The 19,575-nt window shown below is 45.0% G+C and overlaps 1 protein-coding gene across 1 annotated transcript; it reads left to right on the forward strand.

Annotated features, from left to right (window-relative positions):
• Positions 1-8,366: 8,366 nt before the first annotated feature.
• On the forward strand, positions 8,367-18,045 carry Clec3a (C-type lectin domain family 3 member A). The gene is made up of 3 exons (XM_038312215.1): positions 8,367-8,481; positions 14,316-14,399; positions 17,654-18,045. The coding sequence occupies exons 1-3, from the start codon at positions 8,367-8,369 to the stop codon at positions 18,043-18,045; spliced, it is 591 nt and encodes a 196-aa protein (XP_038168143.1).
• The last annotated feature ends 1,530 nt before the right edge of the window (positions 18,046-19,575 follow it).

Here is a 19,575-nt window from a genome sequence, read left to right on the forward strand (position 1 = left end):
CAGTCTGAGGACTCAGTAGAGGTCAAAGGTCTCTACACTGGCTGGCTGCACTGCTTCTCTGATCTCTCAGCCTTTTACCCCCTAATATCTGACTCCGGGTTTTTATTAAGAACAATTAGAATTCGAGCTACACAGGATCAGTATGTAGTTGGAGATCAATACATGGAAGACAATTGCGTGCACAGAAGTATGTTTCATACGACGCAACACATACAGTACTAAGTCTACGAAGCTGGGTTCAGAGCGAGGGTGGGTCTAAGTGCTTCAGTTATGTGTGATGCCTTGGTTTTCCTTATGGAAGCAGAGAGGGAAGCCAGAGTATCCCACAATGCTCATCTGCTATGACAAAACTCTGCACAACTTTATGTGTGTTCTACTTTGCTTGGTCCTTCTGCAAGATGAATAAAGAAGCTGTGTTTTTTTAATGGTCATTGACCACTGTCACACAACTAGTGAGCTGTGACATCTGAAATATGCTCTCCTGCTATCAGAGCTAATTTTTATTTCTGTATTCCCATGTAGCCCAATCTCATAACCTCTTCCTTTCAACCCGTCGCTGACTCTTTTCAAAGTGTTGACATTCTCTGCAGTCACCAATTTGAGTCACAAACAACAGAAACAAGGTAAGTGGCCCATCTACCTAACGATCATTCTTGCTTTCATTTCAGCTTGGCCATGCCATCTCCAAGTTCAATCCCATGACCTTCCCTAAGTGATGCCCTTGAACCTCTGAACTCAGCCTTCAAACGTGTTCGGCCTTGAGTATTAATAGACGAAATCACAATGTGGCCGGATGGATTTGCTGGTTAGAATTCGAGACTCTGGAAAATAGCTTAGAGAAGGCTTTAAAATAGCAACTGGGGAACAAACACCCCAGTGACACAGGGTGGCCCAGGATGTGTGGCAAACAGACATTTATTACAGAAAATAAAGTACCGGTGACAGCTTTAAAATCCTCATCAAGACACTTTTTGTCTAAAGGCAATATTTTTATAATTCCTATTCCCTGTCTAAAAATGTGTGCTCCTTCTTAAATAGCCCTTTCAGAAGCCCAGGTCCAACCCAGAAGACAAGCTGGTTTCATCATTCTAATTAACAAAGAAGGAATTGTTCAGCCTCCAAGAAGAGGGAGGCTACCTTCCCTGGACGAAGTGGGAAGGGGATGGCAGGCTCATTCTCTTTCATGTCTGTAGTGGTCTTGATCTCTCTCTCTCTCTCTCTCTCTCTCTCTCTCTCTCTCTCTCTCTCTCTCTCTCTCTCTCTCTCTCTCTAAGATTCTGAGGGTGTTTCCAGGGTTTGGGGGGCAAGGACTCACTAAAGGGACAGGTTATGTCTGATGTCAGTTGTCATGTGTGGCAGGATAAAAATCTTCAGCTTGAGAGCATATACAGACTCAATATGTTCTTAGAGCTCTACCCCTGTCTCTTCTATTAGCCAATCATCTGGCAAGTTAGTCTACTTATTTTAATGAAGGGTTGGAATGAACTTGGAATCTCTGCAAGAAGGGAAAAAGGAGCTAAAGTTGGGTGCTGGAGCTAAGAACATTTGTTGTTCTTGTGGAGGACCCAGGTCTAATCCCAGCACCTATTAAACAGCTCACAAACATCTGTATCTGTACCCCCAGTTCCAGGGACTCCTGTTCTCCCCAAGTACCAGGCATGTAGACACATGCATGCATGTGCTGAGTAGTTTTGTGTCAATTTGACACAAGCTAAAGTCATTTGAGAGGAGGGAGTCTCAATTAAGAAAACGCCTCCTATAAGATCAGGCTGTAGGTGAGCCTATAAGGTATTTTCTTAATTAGTGATTGATGGGAGAGGGCCCAGCCCATTATGGAAAGTCCCGCCCCTGGGATGGTGGTCTTGGTTTCTACAAGAAAGCAGGCTGAGGTTTAACAAGAAAGCTACAAGGGGCAAGGCAGTAAATAGCACTCCTCCACGGCCCCTTCATCAGCTCCTGCCTCCAGGTTGCTTCCCTGCTTGAGGTCCTGCTCTGACTCCCTTCAGTTAGGAACAATGATGTGCGAGTGTCAGCCAATAAGCCCTTTTATTCTACAAGTTGCTATGGTCACGGCGATTCATCACAGCAGTGATGACCCTGACTAGGACACACATGAAAGCAAAGTTCCTACACACATAAAGTAGGATAAATAAATGTAAAACAAAAGCTTTCCAAAGTTCAAGCAGGGTTTCTGTCTGTGTCTGAGCACAGAGCTGAGCACCTGTCAGATATTCAGAGCCTCCCTGGGCCTCAGAGTGATGACCTCTTAGCAAGCAGGACTCCAAGTGCTAACCCACCTGTGAGTCTCATCATATTTATATTCCCCTGGTTATGGGCCTCGTTGCATGGAAAGTGGGGAGGGACTGGAAGGAAACAGAATCGCAGCTGCCTACCACAGGTTCCCAAGCATTTACTAAGCAAATGCTATACAGCAAGGATTGTGTCTAACCGAGCTCACTGACCCAGCCTCCAGCTTACAGATATCCAGTGAGTGAGCCGATGAAGCCCGAGTATCAGAGTGTGGTGTGAAGAGCAGAGTAGGGACCTCTCAGACCGTGCAGAGAAAGCCTGGGTGTGGAGGTGACACTGAATTCAGACTGAAAGGAGGAGGGACCAGCCGCGGTCACACCAGAATACACAACAGTTGAAGTTTGGGAGGGATGAGGTAGAAGGCCACAGGAAAAGGGTCTTGAAAGTCTCTGTGGGGGACATAGTCCATTGGTTATGATTAAAGTGATTATTAACTATAATTCAAAGTTGGCAAGCAGTCTTTTTGACTGGGTGTAGAAGGAACGGCGGACTGTAGCCCGCCACCCGGCTAGCTTTGCCCAAAATAATTACACGGAAACTGTATTCTTTTAAAACACTGCCTGGCCCATAGTTTCAGCCTCTTATTGGTTAATTCTCACATCTTCCTTTAACCCATATTTAGTAATCTGGGTAGCACCACGAGGTGTGGCTTACCAGGAGAGATCTTAACCTGCGTCCATCTCGGAGAGGAGCAGCATGGAGACTCACTATGGCGACTGCCTCAAGCGTCTCCCCCACTCTACTTCCTTGTTCCCACAATTCTGTTCTGTCTACTCCACCTACCTAATTTTCTGTCTCTTAAAGGGCCAAGGCAGTTTTCTTTATTAATTAACCAATGAAAGAAACATAGACAGATAACTCTCCTCCATCAACTGGGGACACCAGGAAGAGCTAGGGGAGACAGCAGGGGGGTATGTAAGCCTCATAAACAACTGTCGAAATCAGGTTTGATTTTTGAATTTAAAAGAAAGATCTGTTGTCTCAGCATAGCTGTGGAAGTGGAAATCACAGCACTTTATGTTCCGATGGTTATGGGGGGTGGAATGTTAGAGAGCTAATGCCACATGCAAGCATCACTTCCAGAGTTCTTATTTGGCCCGTTGAGTGGATGGTGAAGACATTATTGTGATGGGAAAGACAGGGTCAGAAAATGAAACTTTATTTTTTTAATTCACAGGACATTCATAGGGAAATAAAACAGAATTTAGTTTTTAACCATCATAGATTTGAAATGACGCTGATATTAAGCCAGAAATGTCCTGTGGGAAGCTAGACATAAGAGTTGGAGGGGTCAGATTCAATGGGTGAGTCCCTGACAAAGAGTCTGACTCCCTGAGAGGGAACAAGATTATAAAGCAAGTGAGTCTAAGAGATTGGAGCATCCAACAGGGATGGTTTAATGAACCAAGAGGTCAGATTATTGACACCATTAGTTAGGGTAGTATAACGATGGACACAGCCCTGCCCATTTGTCCACACCCATAGAATGGACAGCACAAATGGCAAATCCTCCCGGACACTATTCGCTGTCGACTTTAGTTCGTAAGTGATATACTCATTCATTGATTGTAACAAATTCACCACATTGATTCAAAACATTTCCAGTAGGAAAGAACTGTGCTGGTGGGCACAGGAAGGGTAGCAAGATATGAAGGAAATCTTTGTACTTTCTCCTCAACATCTCTCTAAATTTAATGCTACTCTATAAAAAATAATAACAAATTCTCCTGGGGCTGAAGAGCTGGCTTACTGCTCTTGCAGAGGACCCAGGTTCGATTCTTAGCACCTACCTGGAAGCTCACAACCTATAAAGAACAAAATAGCCTGATTTTGAGACCATCCTGGGTTACACAGTGAGTGTCAGGCCAGCCTGAGCTACATAGTAAAACCTTGTCTCAAAAAAAGCAACGTTCGGAGCTTGGAGAGATGACACAGGAATTAAGAGTACTTGATGCTCTTACAGAGGACCTGGATTTGGTTCCCAGCACCACATGGTGGCTCACAGACATCTGAAACTCCAGTTCCAGGGAATCCAATGCCCTCTTCTAGGTGTATAGACATACATAGAAGCAAAACACACATAAACATAAAATAAAAATAAATCTTTAAGAAATAATATATGGAGATGGGAATCAGTGGTAGAACATTGCCTAGCACATATGAAGCTTTGGGTTCAATCCCCAGCACTGAAAACAGAAAGCTAGCATTCCATTCCATAATTCATATGACTTATGCTAGAGGTAAGGATCTTCAGTATTTTATTCTGTAAGTAGAGTGTATCGATTTTTTTTATTTATTCTTCTCTCATATATTAAAACCCGACCACAGTTTCTCCTCCCTTCTCATGCCGCAGCCTCCCCTCACTTCCTCTCTCTCCTAGATCCACTCCTCCTCCATTTCCCTTCAGAAAAGAGCAGGCCTCCCAGGGACATCAACCAAACACACATAACAAGCTACAATAGGACTGGGCACATATTCTCACATTAAGACTGGAGAAGGCAACTCAGTAGGAGGAAAAGGGTCCCAAAAGTGGGCAAAAGAGTCAGAAACAGCAGGCCCCCTCCATCTGCTCCGACTGTTAGGAGTCCCACAAGAACACCAAGCTACACAACCATAACATATATGCAGAAGCACTTTGATTGTTGTTGAAACTCTTCCATTCTAGATACTGTCCTAAGGGCTTTATGGCTGTTGTCTCATTTAACCCTTGCTCCAGCTCTGTAAAGCAGGGCTTCCTAGCCCCACGGAGAAGGCAAACAGAGGTGTCACACACTGATAAATGAGTCACAGTGGGATGAGAAGTTTGGCCTGCAGTACACAAGCGTCCTCAACTGTCTACACACGGAGTCCCTGTTGGCACTAAGAGTTGGCGTTGTGGGTGACAATCCTACATTTTGCCGCACACATACAGTGCTGAGTTGCTAGGCTTATCCATCCACATGATCCTATCTGAGTAATAATGTGCTCTAACAAAGTGGCTGTGGATGATAGGAAATGGTGGGGAATTGGGTAGACCTCCTCACTCCTCACTAGCGTACAGAAAGGGGAGCCACTTCTTCAGATATTCCAGACCAGTAACACTGCACCAGGCTATCCACGCAACCCAGGGTAGCATCCAGAAGCTGTCCCTGGGTCTGATATGTTCCATCTTGATCACGCCTATAGATACGTCCTGTTGTAAAGAGGACCCTAAGAGAGACATACATGGATCTACACATAGGAAGGAGAAAAAAGACAAGATCTCCTGAGTAAATTGGGAGCATGGGAGTCACAGGAAAGAGAAGGAGGGGAGGGGGAAGAAAGGAGGGAAGCAGAGAAAAATGTATAGTTCAATAAAAACAATTTTAAAAAGACCCATTGTTTTTGGCAAGCCTATCTATTCTCAGTCCTCACTTTATTTTTGTATGTGTGCGTGTATGCAGTGTATATATGTGTGGACACACACAAATCTCTGGGTTCACACATGTGTGAAAACCTGAGATTGATATTGGGTGTCTTCTCCAATCACCTTCTGCATTATATATGGAGGTGGGTCTCTAGCTGAACCAGAACCTTGCATTCTAGCTAGTCCAGCCATACACATCCTTATTCTGAGGACTTCCTGTCGCTGTCTCTCCTACACTGAGATTACAGGTAGGTGACCAAACTCACTTGCTTTTACCTGGGTCCTGGTTATCTAAACTCTCATCTTCCTGCGTGTACTACATACAGGTTACCCACACCATCAACCTCCCCCTGCCCTCCCCCTGCATACACAGTCTTAAAACTGATATCCAGCTAAGAACTACCATAGTCTTTCATTAGCTTTCTCTTTTTAGTTCTAAAATATTTTATGTTTGTTATTTTTGTACATGTTAGGGCTAGTGTACACTAGTACAGGTACCTGTGGAGATGTGGGATCCCCTGGAGCTGGAATTGCAGTTGGTTGTGAGCCCCCAGATGTGTGTGCTCAGGGCCAAACTCGGGTCCTCTGCACGAACAGTAGGCTCTCTTAACCGCTGAGCCATCTCTGCAGCCCCATGTTATATTCCTCTACTTCTCAGATAATTCACTGAGCAGTGTGCACTCATGTACTTGGAGAAGACTCAAGAATGATGCTGGGGATTTACGAAATAACTGTTATTAATGCTTTATATTAATTCTTATGGATGCAATTACTATTTTCTTTTTAGTCTAAGGTGCTACTAGGAATATAATTTTGTATGTATGTGCGATATTGGGGATTGAGCCCACCCACCTTGTGTGTGTTAATCAAGTTCTTTACCATTGAGCTACATCCCAGTGTTTGTTCTGCTTGAAATCTTGGATATGTGAACATGGGAATGCGTGGGGAGGGTATTGAAAAGACAACTTTTGAGGTCAGTTCTTGTCTTCCAACTTATTTGAAACAGTGTCTCATGTTCTTTATTGCCATATACTCTGGGCTAGCTGGCCCTCTCCCTTCCAGGGATTCTCCTGTCTGCACTTCCCATCTCACCGTGGGAGTGTTGGGGTTACAGATGCATGATCCGCAGGATTCTGGACATCTGAACTCAGGCCCTCACATTGGGGTAGCAAACACTTCACCCCAGCTATCTCCAGAGCCCTCAGTCCTCATATACACTTTTTATTTGGGGACAGGTTCTCATTAAATTATCCAGACTGACTGGCTTTGAACTCATTCTATAGCCCAAGCCATTCCTAAAACATGTGATCCTCCTGCCTCACCCTCCCAAATAGCTGGGACTATAGGCCCGAACCACCAGGTACACTTTAGGAATACAATTCTTGATACATTGGCAAAACCTTAATAAAAGGCAACTTTATATTCTGTAACGACTTACTTCTAGGATTGCTGTAAGTCTGACCCCTGAACCCCAGCATAACAATGCAGATGCAGGAGGAGCATGTACACACGTGACTGTTCAGACACACCTGTTTAAATGCACAGAGGTATTGGAAATGGTAACAAATATCTATAATCCAGCACTTGGGAGGTAGAGCCAGGAGGATGAGAATATCAAGGTCACTTTTAGCTATAGAGCAAGTTTGAGGTAAATTTGGACTCAATGAGACTGCCTCAGAACTAAACTAAACTCAACTTTGTTTTGCGACAGGGTTTCTTTCTGTAGCTTTTGCTGTCCTGGAACTCACTCTATAAACCAGGTTGGTCTCAAACTCACAGGTCCTGCCTGTGCCTCCCGGGTGCTGGGATTAAAGGTTCATGCCACTACCGACCAATTTCAGTTTTGAAAAGAAAGATAAAATGGGCAGCAAATGAAAACTGAAGAACTGAGTCTGATCCCGGAGACCTACATGGTAGAAGGAAAGAACTGCCTCCCGCAAGTTACCCTCTGACCTTCACGTGTGTTTGTGACATGCTTCCCCATACACACACAGACACACACACACACACATGCAAACACAATGCATATCCAGGAACTTCCCTAACGGGGTTCAGGTTTTTTCCTTGGGGGGAGGGACCCTAGTATCACTTTATTTTCCGTTGCTGAGAGCTGATCCCAGCGTCTCACATCTGCGAGGCGAACACTGTACCACTGAACCACATCACATTTGGCAATTTGGACAATTTTCTTTAACTCTGAAAACTGGATTGGATTCATTTTCCAGACATTTAATATACTTCAGAGCTCTAATTATATATTGGGCCTTCACAGAGACCTCAAACTTCCCAGATCTTAATGTATACAATATATATCAAATATATCACACACACACACACACACACACACACACACACACGTTTTTAAAAAGGCAATTTTTTTCTTTTACTCAGATATACTCGGAAAAGGCAAATCAATCTGAAAATGCAAACAGAATAAAAATAAACGAATAGGATCCCAGCATGAGGTGTAAGAACAGGGAGCCTCCTTATGCCATGGCCGGAGGAATATTCCAGGCTTTCGTCAGCAGGCTTCTAGCCAACCTTGCAGCTCCTTTATATAAAGTCAGCCCCAGGCAGCCCAGAGCAAGATGTGGCCTCCCAGCCTCTCTGCTCCCTAGTTGCTCCTAGTTGCGCTGCTGACCAAGTGGCCAGACTGGCCTGTCCCAGAGCCATGGCCAGGAATGGACTTGTCATTTGTATCCTGGTGGCCAGCTTACTCCTGGATCAGACCAACAGTTACCCATCCAGAATGAAAGCCAGGAAACACAGCAAACGCCGCGTGAAAGGTAACGGGACTTGACTGCCCAGCAAAAACCCTCGGCTTACTCAGGCAGGGGAGGTGCAGGACAAGGTTCATGCCCAAACTGTGCTAGGAGATGGTCATTACACCGTGGGTGTGTGGCTTTGCAGGGGATCCGGTGACATTTGGAGTTTGCTATTTAAAGAAAACACGTGCTAGATTTTACTAATATTTTATTATTATTAAAAAATCTCTTATAATGCAAATAGTCTCTATTATGTGTCCTTTGTCCTATGAGTTTTGAGTGGAACAGTTCTGAGCTAGAGCTCACATGGACCTGAGGACACAGGGCTTTATGAATGAAGGGAGAGTAATACACTCATTGGCGGTGCCCTGTGATCTCCTGGATATAAATATATTCAAATATATTTGTAAACTCACTAAATCTCATTAAATAAGATGTCGGGGCAACTGGGGCTTCCTTTTGTCACTGATTATCCTGTGGGTTTATTTCCTCACCCCTATCAGCCTTGGGACAGCTGTTGAAACTGTGGATCTAATTTTTTCATATCACAGAGTACTGGATGTCTCTTTAATTTAAGAACCTGTCAACACAAAATCAGACAGAACTTCAAGATATTTTGACATGGAATTCACTCATCAAGCGTAGCTAGATTTGAGGTGGGTTTATGCTAGGTTAAGAGACAAAAATTTCGCAGCTGCAAAGAACCAAGATGATGAGACCGTGCCTACCTGTGGTAGAAACCAAAACAAAAGAGAAATGCAGCGGGCCCAGTGACATTTTATCTCAGGCTCTGAGTCATTTTCCTAACAGGGTGTCTCAACATAAATATTATAGCACTGTTTCCTTACCATTTTCACATTGTCCAGCGCAAAGCCAAGGTGTAATGGGTGGCTGACTCACTTGGGAAGTGCAGGCAGGAAGATAAGGATTTCAAAGTCATCTTTGGATAGGGAGTTCAGGGTTGGGCTACATGAGTTCCTATCTCAAAAAACCAAAAAAAAAAAAAAAAAAAAAAAAAAAACCAAAAAAAAAAAAAAAAAAAAAAAGAACAAAAGACCTCCACTCAAGTCTAGACTCCACATGTCACCAGTGGATGATGACTCCCCTTGTGGGTTTTGTTGTTGTTGCTGTTGCTTGTGGGTTTTTTATTTTGTTTTGTTCTTCTTCTCAAGGGCCATTTCCTAGGGGTATTTATGAAAATCTTTTCTGAGGGACATTTTCTTAAGCAGAGATGTTATCCCATATCAAGTATTTGCCTCTCCCTGCAACTCTTTTTGTTTGTTTGTTTGTTTGTTTATTATTTATTTATTTATTTGGGCAGGGTTTCTCTGTAGCTTTGGAGCCTGTCCTGGAACTAGTTCTTGTAGACCAGGCTGGCCTCGAAACTCACAAAGATCCGCTTGCCTCTGCCTCCTGAGTGCTGGGATTAAAGGTGTGTGCCACTACCGCCCGGCTCCCTGAAAACTCTTTAAATGAAAGTTTCAGATATTTCTCTTGAGGTAAAGTCTTTGACGGCCGGTGAGGATGGAGGAAGAAGGGAGAGAGCAGACACAGTGGCGTGGCATACTGATGAACCTCTCCCTTCTCTACTGAAGTCGCAACTGTGGGGAGAGGGTAAACATGTATATATGTGAGCTTCTTGCTCTTCCTAGCTCCCTCATTTCTCTCTCCTATCCTCAGGTCACCCCTGGCAGGCAGTTTATTTTAATCAGTTGCAAACACATCTTAACCATTTTTCCTGACTCAAAGTCTTTGCCTTCAGGTCTAATGAAAGTCAGGTCTACAAGAGGAAAAGTGATCGGCCTAGATTTGTTGGTTACTCCTTTTCCTACCCATTCACTTATTTTGTTTTTTTAAATATTTTGAGTACCTTTAAATAATGCCAACATTTCTAGGGTCAAATGTGAATGCCAAGGCCGGAGTAGTGACACATAATTCTAACCCCAGCATTTGGGAGGTCGAGGCAGGGGACCGTGGTAGAGCAGATTTAAGGGTAGCCTGGGCTTCATTAAGACCTTGTCTCAAAAACACAAAACTACCAACAACAAAAAAAGTAAAATCCACCTTTTCCGCTCTAGTCCTTACCCAGAATAATCTACTGCTAATAACAGTAGATAAATATCTCCCAGTTTGGCATTACAGGTATTTGGCAGGTAAATAAATTGGCTTCACGTGTTCAGTCTTGGCTAGCTATGAATAGAAGCATGTTTCCCTCATTTCAACAGCTGACTATGTTACCTTATTCTTTGGGGAGGCTCCGGCTTCATGGGTTCTTTCTTGGCAATGTTTATGTAGTTTCTAGCGTTCCGCATGAGACCTTTGTGCACATGTGTGTCCTTGTACTGAGAGACTGTGGCGTACCTTCTAGAAGCGGCATTCTCTGTGAATCAGACTCTCTAGTTGTCTCTTCAAATGACAGCACCATCTGTGCTATTCTCACTCAGTCGGACAACCCAACACCTTGCTGGAAATGTTTGTTGTGCTCTTCTATCCTGGGTCTGATGCCACACAACCGTGGCCACAAAAGAACAGGAGACCTTTTAAGAGACTCACAGTTAACTTAACTGCAACGGCAGTTAAGCAGCAAATACAAGCATTTCTCGAGTACTTACTTCACGGGTCTCAACAAATTACGTGTTACACTAATGAATAAAATATACCTTTTAGAGTGAGCTAGCTCCTCGGGGCATTCCTTCTGTTCATCCACCTGAGCAAGGGAGAAGGGATGCCACCAAGGCATCCAGGTGATGGCTGCCATAATGATCTCCCAGGAGCCTAATAGGAACACATGTGTCTTTGTGCTAATGATGGTGTTTACAGCTACTTATTTTAATAGAAAGAATCTGGAAGCTGAGCGGGAGAGAAGGGGGATGAACTGTGTCTAGCTGACAGCTTGTAAGTTGGAAGCAACACCTCAGAGGCCTTTGCAAACCTGGCCCTAGTCGCTGATGGGTTTGCATCCTAAATGCCCCCTTTATTTATTCCAGCTTGAGTGGTCTCACAGGAAAACATCTTTGGGTAATTATATTCCTCAGTTGAGCTGTTCAGGGCTTAAGAACTGACGTACAATGTCAAGTGAAACAGAGGTGGGGGAAGGGATGCTGAGTACCCCAGAAGGCAGTTTCCTGGCCCAAATGTGAAAACATCTGGCTCGTGAAGCACAAGTTTAAGGGGACAGAGAACTAAGATGCTGGACTTTATGCTCTCCCAAGAAATCAGAGACACAAAACCAATTGTCTTTCGTGTATGCCTGTGCATACATGTGTCAGTATTTGTTCACAAGTGTGCACATGCATGTTGAGGCCAGAGGCCAGTCTCATATCATTTCTCAGATGTCACCCACCTTAGTTTTTTTGTTTTTTTGTTTTTTAAGAAGGGCTTTTTCTTAGCCTGGAGTTCTGACAAGTAGGCTAGGCTGACTGGCCAGGGAGCCCCAGGCATCTGCCTGTGACTGCTTCTCAAACTGGGATTATAAACAAGCCACCATGCCTGGCTTCATTGGTTAACCTTGGGTTCTGGAAGGTCAAATTTGACAAACACTTTCCTGGCTGAGCCACCTCCCATCCCACAAAACTGAGTTCCTATATAGCAGCCCCCACAAAGAGACAGCTGGAGATGGTTCATAATCATCTTTACGTGACATCTCTGCCTAAGTTCATGTGCTGGGGACCAAGGAGGTAGAGACAGCTGCTTTGCAGAAACAGATCAGAAGGATGGAAGAGAGCAGGCTGGAAGCCAGACACCCACGCTTGAGTTCTGCGTCTTACGGACTGGGAGACATTCAGAGGGTGGATTCGGCTGTTTCTCTGCCCCCTCTTCTGTAAGCTTCCAGATGAGAGTGTCTATCTCAGAGACAGCAAAAGAACTGATCTCACAGCCTAATGTGTATGATCTTTTAATATATTCATGTTTAGTATTTGGTATGGCTTATCACAGTTCTTAGTGGTCACTAAGACAGTCTCCTTTCTTCTAGAATTTGGATTTAGCCCCAGCTACTCACTTATGTACAACTGAAGTTGTCCATAAACAATCATGAAGTTGTACAAACACAATCAGGAAGATTCTTTGGCCCCATCTAAGAACATTCAAGAATAAATAACTGGGGCTATCGATAGGGCCCTTGCCTAACACACATAAGATATAAGACCCTGGGTTTAATCTCTAATACCACCAAAGGGGTGTGTGTGTGGGGGGGTGAAAGATGAAGGGAGAAGAAACAAGGAAATGACGTGGATGGAGTACAAGGAATAAGGAGAAATAGTAGGTGGTGATGCTCCCATAGGTAAATTTTTCCCTGGTCCTTTATCACCCAATCCTGCCAGGAACCACTGCACCTCCATCATACCTTATCAGGCGCATAAGGCCCCAGGGTCAGGGAGGTGAGTCCTGGTAAATCTGAGTCCTGGCCGTACCCACCATGGCCTTTAGCTCATTACACTCACCCTCGTCCTCCATTAACATTCAAATAACATGAACCTTTTTACATCCCACAAAGTATATGCCCCCAGTACAAGCACCATTCATGTTCGGCGTCATGTCAAACATAGGGAGAATCATGGATGATAAAACCAAGAAAATTAAGTAAGTAAAACCCAGATGGTGCTCTGAAGGAAAACAGACGAGGTTTGGGGAAGGTTAGTAGTGGGGATGCTAACTTCCAGGGTTATCAGGAAAGTCTGTGCAAGATACAGAGATAAGCTTGGTAAGGAGAGATGAGAGCAGACACCATCTGCAAAGTTCCTACTAACCATGTCCCCCAGGTTCTCTTTGTGTGTTGTTTCCAAGGCACATTTGACTTGGCTTCATCAGAACCTCCACTGCCTTAAATTCTGCATTCCAAAACTGTCATTTTGTTTGTTTGTTTGCTTGCTTGCTTTTTACATCCTAATTGTGGTTTCCCCTCCCTCCTCTCCTCCCAGTTCTCCCCACCCCCATCCACTCTTTCCCCTCCACTTTTCTTCAGAAAAGGGCAGTTCTCCCATGGATAGCAGCCAGCCATGGTCTATCAAATTGCAGTGAGACTAGGCATCTCCTCTCCTATTAAAGCTGGATGAGGCAACCCTGTAGAAGGAAAGGATCCCAGAAGCAGGCAACAGAGTCAGAGATAGCTGCTGCTCCCACTGTTAGGAGTCCCACAAGAAGACAAAGCTACACAATTGTAACATATATGCAGAGTGCCCAGGTCAGTCCTATGCAGGCTCCCTGGTCTCTGTTAGTCCCTATGAGCTCAGGTTAGTTGTGGGTTTTCTTGTGGTATCCCTGACCCCTCTGGCTCTTACAATTCTTCCTCCACCTCTTCCACAGGATTCCCAGAGCTCTGCCTAATGTTTGACTGTGGGTCTCTGCATCTGTTTTTATCAGTTGCTGGTTGAAGTCTCTTTGATGACAATTGGGCTAGACACCTATATCTGAGTATAGCAAAATATCGTTAGGAATCATTTCATTGACTTTCCCTCCCAGTCATGTTTGGTTCTATCCTCGGTCTCTAGGTTGTCCAGTCTCTGGGTCCTGACCACCCAGCCAGCATCTGGGGTGGGCTCCTTCTCATGGTATGGGTCTTGAGCTGGATCAGTCATTGATTGGCCACTTTCACAATTTCTGCACTGCTTTTACCCAGCACATCTTGTAGGCAGGATAAATTGTAGGTTAAAGGTTATGTGGTTGGGTTGAGGTCCCAATCCCTCCACTGGAAGTCTTGCCCGGTTATGGGAGATGGCCAGTTCCTCTGCATCCCCCAATAGTAGGAGTCTTAGCTAAGGTCATCCTCACAGATTCCTTTTTAAAAAATGTATTTCCATTTCATCTAATCAATGTTTTCCATCCTACCCCTACCCCACTCAACAACGGCCCCCCAGAAAAGGATGGTGACTTGAAGTCTCAAGTTGAAAAGCTGTGGCGGGAAGTCAATGCCCTGAAGGAGATGCAAGCTCTGCAGACAGGTGAGACACTCGGCCACCAGAGTCTGCTCTGGAAGGGGAGCAGGCGAGAATCAGTCATTGCTAGGATTAAACTCATCCAGATCGCACGTTGAGTTCTGGGGTTTGTTTGTTTATCAAAAATAAAACAAAATGAAACAAAAGACAAAGCAAGATAAAAAAAACAAAAAACACTGACAGCCAGACATGCTAGCACATGCCTTTAACCCCAGGACTCAGGAGGCAGAGACAAGCAGATCTCTGAGTTCCGGGACATCCAGGTCTAGAGCAAGGGTGAGAATATAGGAGGCTCCATGGGGATCACTGGCCAGGCAGTCTAGCTGAATCATAGAGCTCTAGGTACAGCGAAATACCTACTAGAAAAACAAGGTGGAGCGCAATTGAGGAAGACACATGACTTTGGCCTCTGGCTTCCACACAGAAACACGCACACAAAAACACACAGAGAAACATGCACACAGAAACACATGCACAGACACACACAGAGAGAAATGTACACATACAAAAACACACAAAGAAACATGCACACAGAAACACATGCACAGACACACACAGAGAGAAATGTACACATACAAACACACACACAGAGAAACACAGAAACACATGCACACAGACACAGACACAGGGACACGCACACACATACCCAGAGATACACACAGACACATACCCAGAGACACACACAGACACATACCCAGAGAAACACAGATGCACAGAAACACTCATAGGGACACACACACAGGGATACACACACACACACACACACACACACACACACACACACGAAGATAATTTAAAGGTCAAGTCTTAAATACCTTCTGTTTGTTTGCTTGCTTGCTTGAGAAAGGGTCTTACTATGTAGCTCTGACTGTCCTGGAACTAACCATACAGACCAGGCTGGCCTCAACCTAACAAAGGGTGCTGGGATGAAAGGCCTGCATCACCATGCCCAGCCCTAGTTACCTTCTTTATTGGTGGGGAAACATCATGAAAGGAATACTAAATGACTGGAATGAAGCATTGCCTACCAGATGTTCACTGAGGGCCTTCAGGGAGCCCCTGGCTGAAACAGGTCCACAAGGCTCCACCCAACATGAGATGATTACTATATTGGCTAGGGCCCCAGCCTGCTGAAAGATTTTGTCTGGAGAGAAGCCCTCCTCCACAGCCTGCTAGCTGCACACACTTCTGGCCAGTAGCTGTGCTCTGAAAAGATGAATGAGTGAGAGCAGAATTCACAGGTCCAGAGCAGCCTGTCCTAAATAGATACCAGGAGCCAAGGTCTTACACCAGCTTCAATAGTGGAGTTCTGAGGGTCCCTTCAGGATGCCTACCTATTAAAGTTAGCACCGTGAGGTAGATGCAATCACAGCTTCTCATCAAGTAGTCATGACTCCCAAGCTAGTGTATGTTACCAAATCAGGATCACCTTCACCATATACAATGCTGCCTAGGAACAGGGTGATAACCCTCCTTTTACCAGCTTTCCAGGGATAACATAATTGGAAAGCTAAAGCAAGGGCAAAGGATCCTGTGTAATGAGAATAAAAGTTACTCTTTCTGTGTATTCTGCTTTATTCTGAGGGTCTCATGTTGAGCAGTATGGGCTCAAACTCACTACACAGCTGAGGGTGACTTTGAACTCCTGAACACTCTGCTTCCACCTCCCAAATGCTGGGGTTATAGCCATGTACCACCATACTAGGCTAATACCTGAAAATTAATTTTCCAGTATATATGTTGAATAGTCACTTTACACTGACTTCTCCAATAATTCATACTAAAATGTGAGGGAGGGAGACTTAAATCATGCTCCATAACTCTGGAGCGTGGCTCAACAGTACTAAACCCTTGAACTATCTGTGGGTTTATTTTGCCCTAGGTGACCTAAGCAATATTACTAGCCCGCAGTCCTCTTTGTAAGAAAACCACCATTCCAGCTGGGTATGGTGGTACAAGCCTTGGAATCCCAGCACTTAGTAGTTACAGGCTCATTCAAGGCCAGAGTCGGCTATAGAGAAAATTCCACATCAGCCTGGGATCTTTGTTAAGACTCTTGTCTTTTAGGGCATGGCTTCAGCTGAGTTGATAGAATACTTGCCTCACAAGCACAAAGCCCTGGGTCCCATTTCAGCACCACATACAAACCCAGGGTACGGTGACACATGCCTGCTAATGCCACAGAGGCAGGAGAATCAGAAGCTGAAGGTCATCCCAAGCTACATAGTGAATCTGAGGCTGTCCTGGACTACATGAGACCATGTCTACGACAACCACAATGAGGGCTGGCAAGATCGCTCAGCAGGCAAAGGTGCCTGCCACCAAGCCTGAGTTTGACTCCTGAGGCCCACTTAAAGAAAGGAGAGAACAGACTCCCGCATATTGTCCTCTGCCAAATGCACTGTGGCAGGTGTAGATACACATGCGCACACTCACACACATGCACACACACACACACACACACACGCACACGCACACGCGCGCGCGCGCGCGCGCGCACACACACACAGGTAGGTGGGGGACAGAGAGGGAGAGATCCTGTGTCAAAAAGCAAGCAAACAAACCAAAGTGGGGGGACACTTTTCTCATTGACTTTTTGTCTGCTGTTTTCCTTCCTTCCTCCCTCCAACCCTCCCTTCGTTCCTTTTTTTCCTTCTTTTTCTTTTTTGAGACAAGGTCTGTTTATGCAGGGCTGGCCAGCCTGGAACTGTAGATCCAACTGACCTCAAATTCATAGGTGAGCATTCTGTTTCAACCTCTCAAGGGCTACCCTTATAGGCATGTACCGCCACAGGTGGTTTGTGTTTGCTTTTAAAATTATTACGAAATCCCATTCCATTCTAAAAGTCCCAAGGAAACTCACCATGTGGTTCCTTACATCAGCTAGGCTACAAATTCTATCAAAGCAACCTAGGGCTTAAGGTTATGTTTTGAGTCTTTTGTGGGTATGAATTCATTATACACTCCCTAAACCCTTTGGGGGCATGTCAAGTTGTAATAATTTCTCTAAGTGTCAGCAAACTGACAAATGCGGATGACAAAACACCATATTTTCAAGCCAAGCCACCAAGCCAGGGGGTTGTTGAACTGGCGAGTTCTTATTATTATGTCTGGCATGAATAAAACCATCAATGGCAGCTTGTTACTGTCAACACATTAATCATGACGCAAGCATCTATCCGTGCTTGCTAGGTCCAGTATTAGGTGTGGTCGTACACAAAAGGCATCCTATTACATTATCCAACTTCCCCTCTTCACAGTCTGCCTTCGAGGCACCAAAGTGCATAAGAAATGCTACCTTGCTTCAGAAGGCCTGAAGCACTACCATGAAGCCAACGAAGACTGCATTTCCAAGGGAGGAACCCTGGCCGTCCCCAGGAACTCCGACGAAATCAGCGCCCTCCGCGACTATAGTAAGAAGAGTCTGCCGGGCGTCAACGACTTTTGGCTTGGCATTAATGACATGGTCACAGAAGGCAAGTTCCTCGATGTCCACGGATTCGCCGTCTCCTTTCTCAACTGGGACCGTGCCCAGCCCAGTGGCGGCAAGCGGGAAAACTGTGTTCTGTTCTCCCAGTCAGCTCAGGGCAAATGGAGTGACGAGGCCTGTCGAAGTAGCAAGAGGTACATATGTGAGTTTATCATCCCTTAGCAAGCCTCCTCCCCCCCCCCCCCCCCCCCGATATCCCTCCCAAGTAAGGCTGGTCATGATAAATAAGCTGGTACTCACCCTAAGTAAGCCAAAATTACATTGATTAAATGCAAGATTGCCGTGTCAGGATTGATCTCCATAGGTAGATAGAGTCAGACCGTGTTTCTACTGTAGCTCATTGTGGTGTTAGCCTTCATCTTGCAAATGGAATCAGAAAAGAAGGACCTGGACACGGTAAGCAAGGAACTTCTGAAAATGGTCTGCCAAATCCTTTTCCCACTCTCCTTGGCCATCTCCAGTGGATAGAACTGGCCTATTTGAAAAATATAATAGCCGTGTGTTTCTTCAAGACAGGAAAACAAGACTGGGCTGCCTGGAAGATTCCCCTTTAAAATTCAGTTGTGATAGAGATACACTTTGAGAGACGTGTCAGTGGTTGATTTCCCGGTTGTGTGACTATTGTACCGTGCTCTCCATGTTGTAGGGAAAAACTCCAGGTGTCTCTAATTGCCCACCCCCCGACACATAGTAGACTCAAGCAGTGTGAAGATTCTGCGGGTCTAACATGGTAGGCTTTCACGATATACTTCTTTTTCTAAGTATGAACACAATAAAAGAGCAGTTGAAAAACGCAGTGGAGTATACTGTCTTTCCAGCAGTATAATAAGATGCCTGACACAGGCATTTGTGAAACCAAGTGAAGTCTGTGCAGTTGTAGTCTTAGTGGCTCAAAGACAAAGGTTAAGCAGCCGCTGGGACTCGGCCAGCGGTGAGGACGGCAGACCATTAGCAAGAAGAAGTGGTAGCACCTCAAACCGGAGCAGAAAGAGATGGCAAGCAGCGTCTCCTTTCAACGGAGTGTCCCCAGTCACCTAGACGGACCCATCTCCTTAAGGCACACAATGTTTTTCAAAATTGTCATATAAGGGTCCTTGAGGGGACAGAAGCAATCAAACGACCTTCAGTTATAGTGTATGATAACCATATAAACCAACACTGTCATTTATTATTCTTACCAAGTGTGTATGGCTGGACGTGTGCTAGGTTTGTTTTGGCGCTGTCACCAAGAACACACATTGTGCCACATATAATTTGCTACACAAGGGCACCAAAAATGTCTCTCGGCAACAAAATTTTCAGCTCCGTTACAGCCCTTGAGACCACCATCAAATACGCAGTCTATTAGTGGTCAAAGTGCGAGGATGTATTTGGTTGATAAGAATGTCCCAAGTCAGAGATTCTAGGTGCTATCTTTCTGATCCCTAATTTTTCTAACATGCTGCTTAATTTCATCCACCCCGTTAGCCTATGCCCTTGCTTTCAGATGCCACAACCCCTGGTGGGACGTGGATCCTGTCTGCTATATCAGATCAGGGATGTCTGAAGAGGTTCTCATCTAACTCTTCAAATTCCCCACCCCTTCAAGACTGTCCCCCAAAGTGAGTCAGCACCTTTGCTCAATTTCTGCTCTCAGCATTCTGTAACAACTTCTAGTCAATGAGCAAGGCTAAGGCAGAGTTTCTGTGAGGG

Source organism: Arvicola amphibius, chromosome 15, assembly GCF_903992535.2.
Source record: "Arvicola amphibius chromosome 15, mArvAmp1.2, whole genome shotgun sequence".
NCBI classification, from domain to species: domain Eukaryota; kingdom Metazoa; phylum Chordata; class Mammalia; order Rodentia; family Cricetidae; genus Arvicola; species Arvicola amphibius.

Excerpts from the sequence above, each read along its gene's own strand:
- Clec3a (XM_038312215.1), top strand. The coding sequence starts at position 8,367 with ATGGCCAGGAATGGACTTGTCATTTGTATCCTGGTGGCCAGCTTACTC. Across the intron at positions 8,482-14,315 it reads CAGCAAACGCCGCGTGAAAG|AAAAGGATGGTGACTTGAAG; the intron begins GTAACGGGACTT and ends ACGGCCCCCCAG. Across the intron at positions 14,400-17,653 it reads GATGCAAGCTCTGCAGACAG|TCTGCCTTCGAGGCACCAAA; the intron begins GTGAGACACTCG and ends CCCTCTTCACAG.